General features: G+C 46.0%; 1 protein-coding gene across 1 annotated transcript in view; it reads left to right on the forward strand.

The window, feature by feature from the left end:
* Positions 1-18,015, forward strand: part of LOC125456518 (interleukin-23 receptor-like) — a 120,137-nt gene that overhangs the window by 59,648 nt on the left and 42,474 nt on the right. Inside the window, exons 9-11 of the mRNA XM_048539697.2 lie at positions 2,305-2,512; positions 5,371-5,601; positions 6,117-6,218. Of these exons, the coding sequence (XP_048395654.1) occupies positions 2,305-2,512; positions 5,371-5,601; positions 6,117-6,218 (541 nt within the window). The remainder of the gene's footprint in view (positions 1-2,304; positions 2,513-5,370; positions 5,602-6,116; positions 6,219-18,015) is intronic.

An 18,015-nucleotide genomic window follows, 5' to 3' on the forward strand; every position in this document is an offset into this window, starting at 1 on the left:
TGCTTACCTCAACTCTAAGATGACTATTGCAAGCAAATGCTGTTTGGGCACATACTGTTTTCTCCTGTCACCATTGAAATAACTGCATAGAGGCCACTATCTCTCTCAAAGTCACCCATTATTTCCTTGTGCATAGTACCCTAGCTGTGACCAGCCAGCTCAGAATCAATCACCTGAACTGAGGTGATTCTAAATCCCCTCTTTATATTAGTTAGCTGGGCTTCCTGATTGGCCCAGGCTAACAACCCCCATCAAGGATCTCATAGTCAGCAAGATCCACCTGGTTCCAATCACTACACCTACATAACCAAAACCATTGTGATGATCACTAAAACCCTGCAGAATTTCATGGATAATGGATACAGGATTTTAGTCATTGATAGTTGCCATTGAGTGGTCTTTCAGTGTCTACAGAATGTTCAGAAAAAGTGAAAATACAGTTTTGTAAAAGATTTTCATCAAATCAGGTTAAGCATTCAAATGAACCTGCAAGGATGCTTGTAAAGCTTAATCCTACACTGACCTCTCTCAGGATTGTGGCCCATCAGTCTTGAATTTAATTGAATGAAAAGAGTTCAAGTATGCAACTGCTATGTTTTATATCTTCTTGCTGATGGCAGGTTGAATGACAGTGAAACTCAAGCATGAAAGCTGACTTGGCCTTTGGCCAATTCAGACGACATTGGTAGACAAACAGGAGGCTGGAAGAACACAGCAAGCCAGACAGCCTCTGGAGGAAAAGAGTAGTCAATGTTTCAGGTATTACCCTTCTTCAGGACTGAATGTGGGTGTGAGGGGAGCTGCAGATAAAGAGAGATGGATTGGAAGGGATGAGGTGGGGCTGGAAAGGGGGATGGGGGAAGGATTGGAAGTTAGAGATTAGAGAGCTCAATGCTAAGTCCTCCAGGCTGTAGGGGAAGATAAAGTGTTGTTCCTCAAATTTGCGATCTGATTCACTGCAACACTGGAGGAGGCTGAGGATGGACATGTCTGGAGGAGAATGGTTGTTGGGGTGGAGTTGAAATGGGCAGTGACCGGGAGGTTAGGCTGGCCATTTTGGGCCAGGAGACAATGCTTGGTAAAATGATCACCTAGTCTATGTTTAGTCTCACTGATGTAGAGTCAACCACAGCAGGAGCATCAGATACAGTAGACTAAGTTGGAGGTGATGCAAGTGAAACTGTTTCTCACCTGGAAGGACTGTTTAGGGCTGTGAATGGAGGTAAGGAAGGTGGTGTGCAGGCAGGTGTTGCATCTTTTACAGTTATAGGGGAAGGTATGGAGAGGGTTGGGGAGAGTTGAATTGGGTGGTGGGGAGTGTGGCACAAACTAAGGATCAGCAAAGGGAATGGTCCTTGCAGAAGGCAGAGAAGGGTGGGGTGTGGAAGATGTTCTGGCTGCTGGTGTCTAATTGCAGTTAGTGGAAGTGTTTGAAGATGATATGTTGGATGTGAAGGGTGGTGGGGTTGGAAGTGAGGACAAGAAAGACCCTATCTTTATTATGTTTGGGGGTTGCAGTTCAGAGCTGTGGAGTGAGGAATGGAAGAGGCCTGGTGGAGGGCTGTCTGGATGACCTTCCCGCTCATCCCTTGACTTCCTTTCCAGCCCCACCTCCTCCCTTCTATTCCACCTACCAATCCTCCCTTCCAGCTACCAACCGGACTCAATGCTCCCAAAAACCAACCAAGTCGTGCCTACTAGCAGTGTCCACTTATCACCACCATTCTGCTCCCGTCCCCCTCTCTCTTTATCTGCCGCTCCCTGTACCCCCATGTCCAGTCCTGAAGAATGGTAATACCCAAAATTTTGACTTCTCCTTTCCTCCAGATGCTATCTGGCTTGTTATGTTCTTCCAGCCTCATGTTTGTCTCCCTCAGATTCCAGCATATGCAATTTTTTTTATCCCCCATTGAAATTGCTCCACTTACCTTAAATTCAATGAAATGGTCACACAAAAATCCATCCCGTTGAGGACTGATATATTTTTAAAAGCTGCATCTGTTCTTAAAGCATCTCTCCCCTCACACAAGCATGCAATACAATCTTTCAAGTGCTGAGATTAAGATACCATTTCTGAATTTAGTGAATTATCAAAAACAATAAATGAATTTTCCAGCTTCTTTCAAGACCGGAAATTGGGAGCAAATCGATTCCTTCATTGAGTTAATCCATCAAACTATGTAGTAGTTCTATTCAGTAGAAAATTCTTGAGGCATCATAGGTGGTATAGAAAGGCATTCCTTGGTTAAAAAGCTAAAATGCTGATATTATTCTACTGTGTGATTGATTCTTTTCCATTTCCAGCCTCTTCACCCTCAGGAAACTAGGGGCATCATTCTTGGGTATCGCATATTTTATCAACAAAATGGACATGAAATGACCATCCGAGTGTGTAATGTATCAGAGACTCAGTACAGCTGGCAAACTCCTCGGACACCAGACAACATCCTTGTTACAGCGTTTAACTCCAAGGGAGATTCTACACCTGCAGTGCTCCACATAGGAGAGTCAAGTAATTCCTACTAATTACAGGAAATCTTTCAATTTTTGAGTCTTTATGAAAAGCATTCAAAACGTTTTTAGCTTGTTAAAAGTAAGCAAGAAGACAAGGACCGATACTTCCTGTGACAGGATGGGACCAGACATAAATGTTACTTGCAAACAGTCCTCAGCATGGCCCACTTTAAACTGAAAACTGGTGACTGGAGACTGTGCCATTGCATATCGGGGGAATGCAAACAAAGGGCAAAACTCTCAGTTGGACATTCTGTAATGTATACCAGCAAACAGCAGCACAAGCCATCAAATAAAATCGAGCACCTCACTGACTCCCTGAGTGCCAGGTTCAGAAATAAAAATCCAGAAATGACCAATGTTTCTTTCTGTCCCACAAGTTTGATTAAACAGTCAGTCTGAGAGTGCAGCAAAGTAGTAGGAGGTTTGCTTCACACCTCAACTGCATAAAATTTCAGCCCCATCATTCATTTTGACACAGTTTAGTAGATCAATGATAACCAAACTGCATTCTTACCTTTTTGAACAGATAAAAACAAGTAACGCAAGTACTAATTGTGTGGGAGTGCATTGCCTACAACACAAACTGCACTGTAAAAACAGGCAGAGAGACCGTAAACTAACTGCAACTAACTTGTCATGCTGATCCTTTGGGGTCAGGTGTAAGATAAAGAATAAAGAACAGTACAGCACAGGAGCAGGCCCTTAGGTCCACCAGGACTGTAGTGATTTCTGATGACTTTCTAAACAAAAAAATTTTTGTCTCTACGTGGCCCGTATCCCTCTATTCCCTGTTTGTTCATATATCTATCAAGATGCTTCTTAAACGTTGCAGATCTGCCTCCACCACCTTTTCTGACAGCACATTCCAGGCGATACCACTCTCTGTGTAAAAGGTTGTCTTAAAAGTTGCCCTTTTGCCTTAAACCTATATCCCATTATAATTGACATTTCTACCCTGGGGAAAAGACTCCAACTATCATTCTATCTGTGCCTCTCATAATTTTGTGGATTTCTATCAGGTCACCCCTCATCCTTTGATATTCTAGTGAAAACAAACTAAGTTTGTCCAATCTCTCCTTATAGCTAACACCCTCCAAACCAGGCAATATCCTAGTAAACCGTTTCTATACCCTCTCCAAAGCCGCCTCCTGGTAGTGTGGCAACAAGAACTGTACACAATATTCTAAATGTGGCCAAATTAAAGTTCTATACACCTGTATCAAGACTTGACAATTTTTGTACTCTACACCGCAACCAATGAAGGCAAGTATAATATATACCTTCTTGGCTACCTTATCCTCTTGTTTTGCCACTTTCAGGGAACGATGCATCAATCCTCTGTATGTTGATGCTACCAATGGTTCTGCCATTTACTGTATATTTCCCTTGTGCATTAGATCTTCCAAAATGCATCATCTTGCATTTGTCCAATTAAACTCCATCTGCCGTTTCTTTGCTCAAGTCTCCTACCTATGTCCTGCTATATCTTCTGGCAATCTTTCTCACTAGCCACAGCTCCCCTAATCTTTGTGTCATCAGCAAACTTACTAATCAGGCCACTTACATTCTCTTCCAAATCATTTCAACAGGGATCCTAGCACTGATCGTTGCAGTCATTGTTCTCCAACCAGAAAGACACCCTTCCACCATTATCATCTAGAACTAAGCCAGTCTTTTTTTTTCCATCTTATCAGGTGACTGCATTTTTTTTGTATCAGCCTGCCATGAGGGACCTTGCCAAAGGCCTTGCAAAAGTCCGTATAGATAACATCTACCACCCTGCCTTCATCAGTCATTTGTCACTTCCCGAAAAACACTGAATAAAGTTTGTGAGACATGACCTTCCCTGCAAAAATTTATGCGGCCCATCACTATTAAGTCCATACTTTTTCAAATGTGAGTAAATCCTATATGTAAGAACATTCTTTAATAATTTCCCTACCATGGTGTAAGCTGTAATCTCCCCAATTATCCCTGCTGCCCTTCCTAAACGAGGGAACATGTTGGCTATTCTCCAGTCCTCTGCGATCTGTCCATTACTGGGCCCTAGCAATTTCCTCACCTGCCTCCCTTAGCATTCTGGGATAGATCCCATCAGGCCGTAGGGATTCGCCTATCTTAATATTTTTAAAAACATTCTGAGGAAGGGTCACCAGACCTGAAATGTTAACTCTGATTTTTTTCTTCACAGATGCTGCCAGACCTCCTGGGATTTTCCAGCAACTTCTGATTTTGCTCCATTTTTTTCATATTTTTCCATAATCTGTCCACATATCTGTTCCTCTATCAGCGGCTGGCTGTTGGGAGACGTGCAGTACTACACCACAAAATACATCCTTCCCATTCCTGAGCTCCACTCAAGTGGCCTAGCTGGATGAGCTCTTCAAGATGTCCTCCTTCAGTACAGCTGTGATAATCTCCCTAATCAGTAACGCAACACTCCAACCTCTTTTACATCGCTACCTATCTCACCTGAAACATCTAAATCCTGGAACAATAAGCTGCCAGTCTTGTCCCTCTCTCAACCAAGCATTTATATTAGTTACAACATCATCATTACACATATTAATCCAAGCTCTGAGTTCATTTTACTTACCTGTCATACTCGTCACATTAAAACAAATAGCATGTTGTTACATCAGAATAGAAGGAACTTTTCTCTGCCTGTGTTTAATGTGGCCTGAGAGTATTCAGTTAGTGCTTGATTCCCCTCCCCAGGATAGAGCAAGCCAATAATGAAACAATTCTTCTTAAGGATATTCTGAACTCTATTCCAAGATCATTGGCTGACAGAGTTTTGGACGTTGCCTAGTTCCATTTTGAAATTTGTTATACTTTTCTATCACCATTCAGATCTGATGGCTCCTAGAAACCTTAGGGTGATACCAGCTGGAGACTCTGGAATTTATGTCAAATGGGAACCACCACATGAAGTCAGTGAGCCAGTGCTGGGCTATGTAGTTGACTGGAGGGAAGCAGCTGACAACAACAAGCAGCTACTGGATTGGAAAAAGCTTCCAAAGGACAATCACTCCTTGTTTCTAGGACAATCTTCTTCACTGCAGGAATATCTAGCAGAAGGAAGTAAGTGTGCAATAAATCAAGGTTGTAATTGTTTGCTGCATCACAGAGTGAAATCTTCAAACAGTACAGACCACAGCTTTCTGCTTCAGTATCCTACTTTACAAAATGAATTCATAAAGTTCTGTTTCCCACTACAGTATAAAAGTGGTGAATAAAATTTTAATTAATTCCATTGAAGTGTATCTGAATAAGTATGTGTATTATATAAATTAAAATGGGCAAAATATGAAATTTTCAATGGAAGGCAATTTGGTATGTGCTATTGAAATAATTGAAATCTCAAATGCACAGACAAATTTTGAATAATGAGGTATAAATGTGAATTGTTCAACAATGTTGAGGGTTAAAGAAAGATTTTGTGGTGCATTAATCAAATGGAGTGGAGGTCCTGGATGGATAGATTGTACGTACTTTGTTGTTGGAATGGATTTGTAAATAAGGGTCATTTGTACTTTTTTTTAATGCTTGTCATAATATTTCTTAATTTGATCATAGATTTCTATCATCTAATTTAGGAAGCATTAAGCCAAGAAAACGTTACAATATTTCTGTCACTGCAATGTACCAGAAGGGAAGAGGGCAATCTTGTTCAGCTCAAGGATATTCTATAGAAGGAAGTAAGTAATCTGATCCTTCAATCAAATCATGCTCCATCATTCTTTCAAATATCTTCTCATTTCTTTCCTGAAAATAGTGATGGGAGATGTTCTACGAACATTGGTCAGACTCCATTACCTTGTCGAAGAGGTTGTTCTGTATGTTTGAATATCAGTGAATGTAACAGTGAGCCTGATCTTAGTGTGAAACAATGGCCTCCACACCTTCACCTTCCGGCTGAAGTCACTGAAAAGTGATCAGCATCAGTAATCACCATAGTTCTTTCCAAGTTTATGATTACTTAAGTTCTTTACTGTACTTCAGGTGCCCAGATAGTGATGAAATCAGCTATATCAGCAGAAGATAAATCTTCAGGACCAGATCAAGTTTATCCGAGGACATTGTGGGAAGCTATGGGAGAAATAACAGGGTCCCTGGCAGAAATATTTGTATCACCTATAGCCATAGGTGAGGTGCCAGAAGACTGGTGCCTAATGTTGTGCTTTTATTTAAGAAAGGCTGCAAGGAGATGCCTGGGGACTATAGAGCTGTGAGTCAGACATCAGTAGTGGTAATTTGTTGGAGGGGATTCTGAGAGACAGGATTTATGTGCATTTGAAGAGGCAAGGACTGATTAGGGATAGTCAGCATGGCTTTGTATCACAAATTTGATTGAATTTTTTGTGGATGTGACCAAAAAGATTAACAAGGGCAGAGCAGTAGACATTGTCTACATGGACTTTAGTAAGGCCTTTGACAAGATTCTGCATGGTAGATGGTTGGTAAAGTTAGGTCTCATGGGATTCAGGGAGCGCTTGCCAGTTGGATACAAAATTAGCTTGACGGTAGGAGACAGAGGGTACAGATAGAGGTTTCTTTTCAGATTGGAGGCCTGTGACCAGTGGTGTTCCTCAGGAATCAGTGCTGGGTCCACTGTTGTTTGTCATTTATATAAATGGTTTGAATGGGAAAATGGGAAGCACAATTAATATATTTGTGGATGGTGCCAAAATTGGTAACATAATAGACAGTGAGGAAAGTTATCTAAGATTATAAAGGGATCTTGATTAATTGGGCCAATGGGCTGAGGAGGGATGAATGGAGTTTAATTTAGGTAAATAGGAGGTGTTGCATTTTGGTAAAACAAGCAAGAGCAGGACTTACACCGTTAATGGTAGGATCCTGGGGAGTGTTGGGAAAACAGAGACCCCTAAGGGTTCACCCACAAAGGTGATCAAAATTTATATCACAGGTGGATAGGGTGGTAAAGGAGGAGTTTGGCACGTTTGCCTTCATTACTCAGAGCTTTGAGTAGTGGAGTTGGGACATTATGTTGTGGTAGTACAGAACATTGGTCAGATCACTTTTGGAGTATTGTGTACAGTTATGGTCTCGCTGCTGTAGAAAGGATATTATTAATTTGGAGAGGTCTCAGAAAAGATTAACAGGTATGTTACTGGGACTGGAGGGCTTAGGTTATAGGGAAAGGCTGGATAAGCTGTGACCTGTTTCACTGAAGTGTAGAAGGTTAAGGGGGCGACCTTATAGAGTTTTATAAGATCATGAGGGGCATGGATAGCCTGAATAGCAAGGGTCTTTTCCTGGGGTGGGACAGTTCAAACCCAGGGGGCACAATTTTAGGGTGAGTAGAGAAAGATTGCTAGAGTTTGGTTATTTCAGCATCTGTGAGACCACATCTTGAACACTATTTGTCCTTATTTAAGGAGGGATATGAAGGCAGTTCAGAGGAAGTTTAGTAGATTTATGCCTGAAATGAGTAGTTTGTCTTACGAAAAGAGGTTAGACAGAGGGGATTTGCTTTCTTTGGATTATAGATGAACATGGAAAGGGGGTTTTCTCTTTTGGGTGAGTCTAGAACTAGGGAACTCCGTTTTAAAATTAGGGGGGTCACCTTTTTGACACACAAACAAAGAGATTTTTCTGTTAGAGGGTTGTGCAAATTTAGAAACATTTACCTCAGAAGGTGATGAATGTGGAGTTATAGGATATTTTTAAGATAGGTTATTGATCGGTAAGAAATTTAAATGTTAGCAAGTATAGATGGGAATGTGGAATTCAGAACACAAGGAAATCAACCACAATCATATTGAATAACAGAGCAGGCTTGAAAGGCTGAATAATTTATTTTTGTTCCTAATTCTCATGTTCATATGTTCACAGTTTTACCAACTCAGTCTCTTGTTCATAGAATCTCTTGTGTTCCATTCAATGGATTTGGCTTTTGAATCATTTTCACTGGTTGCCATGTGCAATCTGAGGTTCCTGGGTATGGCATCCCGGCAGAATCTCCTCAGCTAGGTTCACATCAGTCTTGAAGCCACAACATTCCAGTGATACCTTTCTCAACTCTGTTAAATATTCTGGTTGACTGTGGCAAAGTTGATACAGCAGCAGTGATCTTTCCAATCAACAACCCCTGCCCTGCTGCTTTTCATATGCTGTCCTTTTTAACTATTTTAGATGGTAAGTCAGAGCTAGTTGAAACTGCCAATGTTGGAGTCAGAGAATAACATGGTGTGGAACTGGATGAACACAGCAGGCCGAGTAGCATCAGAGGAGCAGGAAAGCTGACGTTTTGGGTCTGGACCCTTCTTCAGACATGGGGGAGGGGAAGGAGGGGTCTGAAATAAATAGAGAGAGGGGGAGGCAGTGATGGAAGGTAAATAGTGGAGCAAGTAGGTGGAGAGAAGACAGATCGGTCAAGGAGGTGGAGATGAAGCTAGTAGGTGTGTGTAGTTAAGGAGTGGGGGTTGACCAGTGGGCTGAGAGGAGCAGATAGGTGGGAGAGAAAATGGATAGGCCACAGAGGTGGGGACAAGAGGGGGGCTGGTCTTGGGATGAGGTCTGGTGTGGGGCGATTTTGAAGCTCGTAAAGTCCACATTGAGACCATTCGGTTGTAGGGTACCAAGGCAGAATATAAGGTGCTGTTCCTCCATTTTCGGGTAGCATCATTGTGGCACTGGAGGAGGCTCAGGATGGACATGTCATCCAGGGAGTGGGAGAGGGAGTTGAAGGGTGTAGGTGCCACGCAAAGTGGTTTCCAAGCCTTTGCTTGGTCTCCCCAATGTAGAGGCGCAATAAATCTCTGCTTTATCCTTAGATTTATCTTCCTGCTTCTTCGCCAGCCTCTGTTCTGAACTGTATTGATTCAGGCCAGCTATAATATGATATCCAATTAGCTTCCAATTTATCCTTTGCTTTTTAGATTTTAATTCCCCCACTCCCGCTAAAACTGGGACCCATGGCCATTGCCTGGAATTAAGATGCTTGCTGGGTAATCCAGTTACGCTCTTTATAGAATACCACCAGGTTTCATTTTGGAATTAAAAAGACATTGCATGAAAAGAAAATACAAGTTTTTTTCTAGGCCAAAGAGCTAAAACACCATCCTTCCTCAAAACAAAAAAAAACACTGAAGTAAGATTTTCCATAACTTTCAAAATATAACACATTTTAACTTTGTAAACATTTTAACAATGAACTTATCACAGTTTGTATGGGTAACAGTTTTCCCTTGTCAAATTCTGCAATTAAACACTCCTTTGACACAAAATAAAGAACTGCAAATGTTAAGAATCTAAAACAAAAACATTAAGTTCTGGTGAAACTCAGCAGGTCTGGCAGCATTTGCAGAGAGAAAACAGAGTTAACATTTCAACTCCAGTGACCCTTCATCAGATCTGAAGCAGCAATTTCTGGTTTAGTTTCATATAACATTTGCAATAGTCTACAGAAGTAGCATGTAACGAAAACAATCAAATATGACCATCAGTTTTTAAAGTTCAATTAGTGTGAGTGCTTAGAGTCAACTTTTTTTTTACAAATAGTAGTTTGTTTTACTGCCAGTTAATTCATTTTCTTTCAATCTTTGCAAGACATCCCCTTTGCCATTTTGCAGAATGTTTCAGGTTTTTCCATGTCCTTACCCAAAAGAAGTAGGGGCAAATACTCCTGGTATTCTAATTATAATCTTCCAAAGTTTTTTAAATTTGGGGAATCTTTTAGGTTTCATAATTGTGCAAATTACTCTGCTTTTTAGGATTAATGAAGATGCAAAATTCAATTGTGTAGCATCAGCATACCCTCAAGTTTGTAGCACTAACGATGCTAGACGGTAGATCTTGTATGGGTCACATTGGGTCAGGCAACTAGAGAGGCATAAGTCCAAATTGGTTGAAAGAGTGAGATCATGATGCTGATAAATAGTAAAACTGCAGACTGAATGTGCAAGGAATGCTTTCCTTATCAATGCCTGAAGCAACAAAAATGAGCAAAAAAATGGGCATTTTTTTCTGGACCGACTTTAAAGGCAACTCAGCAATTAGCAGCTGAACTGCTTTTGACTTATATGTGCTCAGACCAAGTTGATGGAAACATTGTGGAGAGTTACAAAAGGAGTGCAAAGATTTCTACTGACCACAGAAAAATTAAGTGAATTAGAGACATTTGGTAAGTGTGGGGGCAATAGTTGCAATGCTATTTGTTCTGCAGATTGAGTAGGACAGGCAGAGGAGAGAGAAAAAGCAAAGTTCTGCTAGGAGGTAGAAGACGAAGGATTCTGTTTAGATTTCCCTAGTGTGTGAGGATTTTCAAAGGGCAAAGGTCTGTGTTGGGATAAGTTAGGAGGCTTCAAATCACTAAAGACATGGTGACAGAATTGTCTTCATCAAGACCTGGAATCTCCAACCAGTGAGAGGATGGCGCTGTATACCTGTGAAAATCACAATCAGCTTTTTTAAGGATAGAGTGATTGAGCACCTTGAAAGATTTTAGCTGATTAGAGAAAGAGAGAGACACCGTGGATTTGAAAACTGTCATACCTGTTAAGCCTGATTACATTTTTTGAAGAGATGACTGAAGTAGTGGATGGAGAAATGTTTATGCATATTACATGGATTTTGAGAAGAATCTGTTCTTCACAAGAACCTCATTCACTTGTCACAAAGTCCAAACCTCTGCCATTTTAAAATTTAATGGTGACCTCCAAGTTCACTATCATTTTTGCCTTTACTCTCAGTGCTGCATGAACTTACAGATGTCAGTGGTAGTATGGCGCACTGACCTCTACATCGCCGAGGCCAAACGCCAACTCTCCGACACCACCTCCTACCGCCGCCTCGATCATGACCCCACATCCGAGCACCAAGCCATCATCTCCAACACCATTCATGACCTCATCACCTCAGGGGACCTCCCAGCCACAGCCTCCAACCTCATTGTTCCCCAACCCCGCCCGTTTCTATCTCCTTCCCAAAATCCACAAACCTGCCTGCCCTGGTCGACCCATCGTCTCAGCCTGCTCCTGCCCCACCGAACTCATCTCCACCTATCTGGACTCCATTTTCTCCCCTTTGGTCCAGGAACTCCCGACCTACGTCCGTGACACCACCCACGCCCTACACCTCCTCCAGGACTTCCAATTCCCTGGCCCCCAACACCTCATTTTCACCATGGATGTCCAGTCCCTATACACCTGTATTCCGCATGCAGATGGCCTCAAGGCCCTCCGCTTCTTCCTGTCCCGCAGGCCCGACCATTCCCCCTCCACCGACACCCTCATCCGCCAAGCCGAACTTGTCCTCACCCTCAACAACTTCTCTTTCCATTCCTCCCACTTCCTGAAGACTAAGGGGGAGGCCATGGGCACCCGCATGGGCCCCAGCTATGCCTGCCTCTTTGTAGGTTATGTGGAACAGTCCCTCTTCCGCACCTACACAGGCCCCAAACCCCACCTCTTCCTCCGTTACATTGATGACGGCTGTATCGGCGCCGCCTCTTGCTCCCCAGAGGAGCTCGAACAGTTCATCCACTTCACCAACACCTTCCACCCCAACCTTCAGTTCACCTGGGCCATCTCCAACACATCCCTCACCTTCCTGGATCTCTCAGTCTCCATCTCAGGCAACCAGCTTGTAACTGATGTCCATTTCAAGCCCACCGACTCCCACAGCTGCCTAGAATACACCTCCTCCCACCCACCCTATTCCATCCCCTATTCCCAATTACTCCGCCTCCGCTGCATCTGCTCCCACGATGAGGCATTCCACTCCTGCACATCCCAGATGTCCAAGTTCTTCAAGGACCGCAACTTTCCCCCCACAGTGGTCGAGAACGCCCTTGACAGCGTCTCCCGCATTTCCCGCAACACATCCCTCACACCCCGTCCCCGCCACAACCACACAAAGAGGATCCCCCTCGTTCTTACACACCACCCCACCAACCTCCGGATACAATGCATCATCCTCCGACACTTCCGCCATCTACAATCCGACCCCACCACCCAAGACATTTTTACATCCCCACCCCTGTCTGCTTTCCGGAGAGACCATTCTCTCCGTGACTCCCTTGTTCACTCCACACTGCCCTCCAACCCCACCACACCCGGCACCTTCCCCTGCAACCGCAGGAAATGCTACACTTGCCCCCACACCTCCTCCCTCACCCCTATCCCAGGCCCCAAGATGACTTTCCACATTAAGCAGAGGTTCACCTGCACATCTGCCAATGTGGTATACTGCATCCACTGTACCCGGTGTGGCTTCCTCTACATTGGGGAAACCAAGCGGAGGCTTGGGGACCGCTTTGCAGAACACCTCCACTCGGTTCGCAATAAACAACTGCACCTCCCAGTCGCAAACCATTTCCACTCCCCCTCCCATTCTTTAGATGACATGTCCATCATGGGCCTCCTGCAGTGCCACAATGATGCCACCCGAAGGTTGCAGGAACAGCGACTCATATTCCGCTTGGGAACCCTGCAGCCCAATGGTATCAATGTGAACTTCACCAGCTTCAAAATCTCCCCTTCCCCCACCACATCCCAAAATCAGCCCAGTTCGTCCCCTTCCCCCACTGCACCACACAACCAGCCCAGCTCTTCCCCTCCACCCACTGCATCCTAAAACCAGTCCAACCTGTCTCTGCCTCCCTAACCTGTTCTTCCTCTCACGCATCTCTTCCTCCCACCCCAAGCCGCACCTCCATTTCCTACCTACTAACCTCATCCCACCTCCTTGACCTGTCCGTCTTCCCTGGACTGACCTATCCCCTCCCTACCTCCCCACCTATACTCTCCTCTCCACCTATCTTCTTTTCTCTCCATCTTCGGTCCGCCTCCCCCTCTCTCCCTATTTATTCCAGCACCCTCACCCCATCTCCCTCTCTGATGAAGGGTCTCGGCCCGAAACGTCAGCTTTTGTGCTCCTGAGATGCTGCTGGGCCTGCTGTGCTCATCCAGCCTCACATTTCATTATCTTGGATTCTCCAGCATCTGCAGTTCCCATTATCACTGATACAATTTTAACCTCACTGCGAAGCCTCTTCCAGGGATGCCTAACCTGAAGAAGTTACCCTCCTCCCTCTGGACCAACCTCAGGAAATCTCTCTCCCATTGCAACTCTCTTGTAATCTCTTCGGCCATGAAACTGCTCGACCATGTCCTGAAGCAAACCAGGTGCCACAGCCACATCACCTTCCTCAGCACCTGCCTACGGAACCGGATCATCCCCAATGGACTACAGTCTACATTTCAGCCTTCCCAATTTGGTCCCAACCGTGACCACCTCTACACCCAGAATATTCAGACCCTTCAGAAGCGTTCCTCCCTGCGAGTCCTGAAACAGACACTCGCAGCCATGCGCCGGCACCTCCACACACTGCAATCCAGCCTGCCCCAGTTCAGAGCCTCCCTCTCCCAGACGTGCAAAGGACCTCTGCTGTTTTTTATACTCCGCAGGATCCACAGACTGAACACCCAGTTCCACTCAGCTTTACTGGACACCAAAAATCGTAAGTACAACCAACTCACTGGCCCCTGCCACCCACAAGAGGATTCCTGCGCCTCCCAAATCCCGAGTCTGTCCCTGCCCCTCCCCCACCATGCACCCGCCGCCATTGACCATGAGGACATGGCCGGAGACCCCACTGATGATGTCACATCCGCCTCCGCCAGCCACACCACTTCTGGGACCGCTGCTGCAGTCACCGCCTCCACTTCCAGTCACAGCACTTCACACACCACCCTCACCGCAGCTGCTGCCGCCCACCCCGATCCTCCAACCGCCGACGGAACCCCGCCCACAGCCGACGCCGACTGAACCCCACCCACGGCCGATGACCTGATCGCTCCACCCACAACCTCCACAGCCAGCAACCCCAGAGAAGACAGCCACACTGAACCCTGCCGCATCTTCACCATCCCCCCAGACCTCCCACTAACTGAGGAGGAACGGTCAGTCCTTAGTAAGGGGCTCACCTTTGTCGCCCTACAACCACACATCAACGAATACCAGTCACGATTGGACAAAGAACAGTTTTTCCGCCGCCTTCGCCTTCACGTCTACTTCTTCAACCGGGAACCTAACCCTCCCTCCACTGACCCCTTCACCCGCTTCCAACACAAGTCCTCCTCCTGGACACCACCCCCAAGCCTTCTACCCTCCCTCGACCTCTTCATCTCTAACTGCCATCGAGACATTAACCGCCTCAACCTCTCCCCCCCATCACCCACTCCAACCTCTCCCCCACAGAACGGGCAGCCCTCCGCTCCCTCCGCTCCAACCCCAACCTCACCATCAAACCCGCAGACAAGGGTGGCGCAGTGGTAGTATGGCGCACTGACCTCTACATCGCCGAGGCCAAACGCCAACTCTCTGACACCACCTCCTACCGCCCCCTCGATCATGACCCCACACCCGAGTACCAAACCATCATCTCCAACACCATTCATGACCTCATCACCTCAGGGGACCTCCCAGCCACAGCCTCCAACCTCATTGTTCCCCAACCCCCGCACAGCCCGTTTCTATCTCCTTCCCAAAATCCACAAACCTGCCTACCCTGGTCGACCCATCGTCTCAGCCTGCTCCTGCCCCACCGAACTCATCTCCACCTATCTGGACTCCATTTTCTCCCCTTTGGTCCAGGAACTCCCTACCTACGTCCGTGACACCACCCACACCCTCCACCTCCTCCAGGACTTCCAATTCCCTGGCCCCCAACACTTCATTTTCACCATGGACGTCCAGTCCCTATACACCTGTATTCCACATGGAGATGGCCTCAAGGCCCTTCGCTTCTTCCTGTCCCGCAGGCCCGACCATTCCCTCTCCACCGACACCCTCATCCGCCTAGCTGAACTCATCCTCACCCTCAACAACTTCTCTTTCGATTCCTCCGACTTTCTACAGACTAAGGGGGTGGCCATGGGCACCCGCATGGGCCCCAGCTATGCCTGCCTCTTTGTAGGTTACGTGGAACAGTCCCTCTTCCGCACCTACACAGGCCCCAAAACCCACCTCTTCCTCCGTTACATTGATGAATGTATCGGCGCCACCTCTTGCTCCCCAGAGGAGCTCGAACAGTTCATCCACTTCACCAACACCTTCCACCCAAACCTTCAGTTCACCTGGGCCATCTCCAGCACATCCCTCACCTTCCTGGATCTCTCAGTCTCTATCTCAGGCAACCAGCTTAAAACTGATGTCCATTTCAAGCCCACCGACTCCCACAGCTACCTAGAATACACCTCCTCCCACCCACCCTCCTGCAAAAATTCCATCCCCTATTACCAATTACTCCGCCTCCGCCGCATCTGCTTCCACGATGAGGCATTCCACTCCCGCGCATCCCAGATGTCCAAGTTCTTCAAGGACCGCAACTTTCCCCCCACAGTGGTCGAGAACACCCTTGACCGCGTCTCCCGCATTTCCCGCAACACATCCCTCACATCCCGCCCCCGCCACAACCGCCCAAAGAGGATCCCCCTCGTTCTCACACACCACCCCACCAACCTCCGGATACAATGCATCATCCTCCGACACTTCCGCCATCTACAATCCGACCCCACCACCCAAGACGTTTTTCCATCCCCACCCCTGTCTGCTTTCCGGAGAGACCACCCTCTCCGTGACTCCCTTGTTCACTCCACACTGCCCTCCAACCCCACCACACCCGGCACCTTCCCCTGCAACCGCAGGAAATGCTACACTTGCCCCCACACCCCCTCCCTCACCCCTATCCCAGGCCCCAAGATGACTTTCCACATTAAGCAGAGGTTCGCCTGCACATCTGCCAATGTGGTATACTGCATCCACTGTACCCGGTGTGGCTTCCTCTACATTGGGGAAACCAAGCGGAGTCTTGGGGACCGCTTTGCAGAACACCTCTGCTCGGTTCGCAATAAACAACTGCACCTCCCAGTCGCAAACCATTTCCACTCTCCCTCCCATTCTTTAGATGACATGTCCATCATGGGCCTCCTGCAGTGCCACAATGATGCCACCCGAAGGTTGCAGGAACAGCAACTCATATTCCGCTTGGGAACCCTGCAGCCCAATGGTATCAATGTGGACTTCACCAGCTTCAAAATCTCCCCTTCCCCCACCGCATCCCAAAACCAGCCCAGTTCATCCCCTCCCCCCCACTGCACCACACAACCAGCCCAGCTCTTCCCCTCCACCCACTGCATCCCAAAACCAGTCCAACCTGTCTCTGCCTCCCTAACCTGTTCTTCCTCTCACCCATCCCTTCCTCCCACCCCAAGCCGCACCTCCATCTCCTACCTACTAACCTCATTCCACCTCCTTGACCTGTCCGTCTTCCCTGGACTTCCCCTCCCTACCTCCCCACTATACTCTCCTCTCCACCTATCTTCTTTTCTCTGCATCTTCGGTCCGCCTCCCCCTCTCTCCCTATTTATTCCAGAACCCTCACCCCATCCCCCTCTCTGATGAAGGGTCTAGGCCCGAAACGTCAGCTTTTGTGCTCATGAGATGCTGCTTGGCCTGCTGTGTTCATCCAGCCTCACATTTCATTATTACAGACATCTTCCTGCTTTCTCATACTTGACTACAATTTCCCTCCGTACCTATCATGTACACCATGCAAAGAACTAATTGAGGCATTTGGTGCTTGGTCAGCTTCAGTGCTTTCTTTTCTCAGCTTCTGTGTATAATCACTTCATCCTGGGTAGTATTAACCTCCATGTCCAGTCACCATGTTCTCTCTGCGCTGAGTTCATAATCCTCTTAAAATTCCCAAGTCAGTCTGTCCACGTAAACTTCCCAATCCGTATCATGGTCATCTTCATGACTATGCCATCATATGTGACCTCATAATCTTATTGTATCAATTACACATCAACCCTTCACTGATCATTTCCTTTTATAATTTACTGCGCACATTCCTCTTCGACACTGGAACCTTCAGAGATGTGATAGTGGATGTTGATTGGCAGTGTGTGACTAGTGGTGTCCCACAAAGATCTATATTGTGGACATAACTATTCAGTATGATTTTAATTATTTGGAGAATGAAATAGGAAGGCACCGACCAAAATTTGTTGATGGTACAAGGAATCCACTATAAACTTTGTAAACAGAAGCAAAAAAAATTGCAAAGGATTTTCTATATATTGAAGTAATTGGGCAAAATTGTGCAGATGAGTTTCAGTGCAGGCAATTGTGATGTGGTCCACTGTGGACTTAAAAATGATAAAACACTATACTTCCTAAATGGTGATATCCAAAGACACATGGTTGGAGGTGGGGAAAGGTAGTGTGCTGTGTGGTTCCAACTGCACCTGAACAATTGCAGAAAATAATCAAAATTATAAGTGGAATGCTGACTTTTATATCCGGACGATCAGAACTAAACTGGTTGAAGTCATGCCTCCTCTGTAGAAAGCTATGTTTATACCACATCTGTAGACAGTGAACAGCTCTGACCACCATACATGGAATAGATGTATTGACTGATGAGGCTGTGCAATATACATATACCAGAATATTATCCAA

Source organism: Stegostoma tigrinum, chromosome 8 (genome assembly GCF_030684315.1).
Source record: "Stegostoma tigrinum isolate sSteTig4 chromosome 8, sSteTig4.hap1, whole genome shotgun sequence".
Classification (NCBI taxonomy): Eukaryota; Metazoa; Chordata; class Chondrichthyes; order Orectolobiformes; family Stegostomatidae; genus Stegostoma; species Stegostoma tigrinum.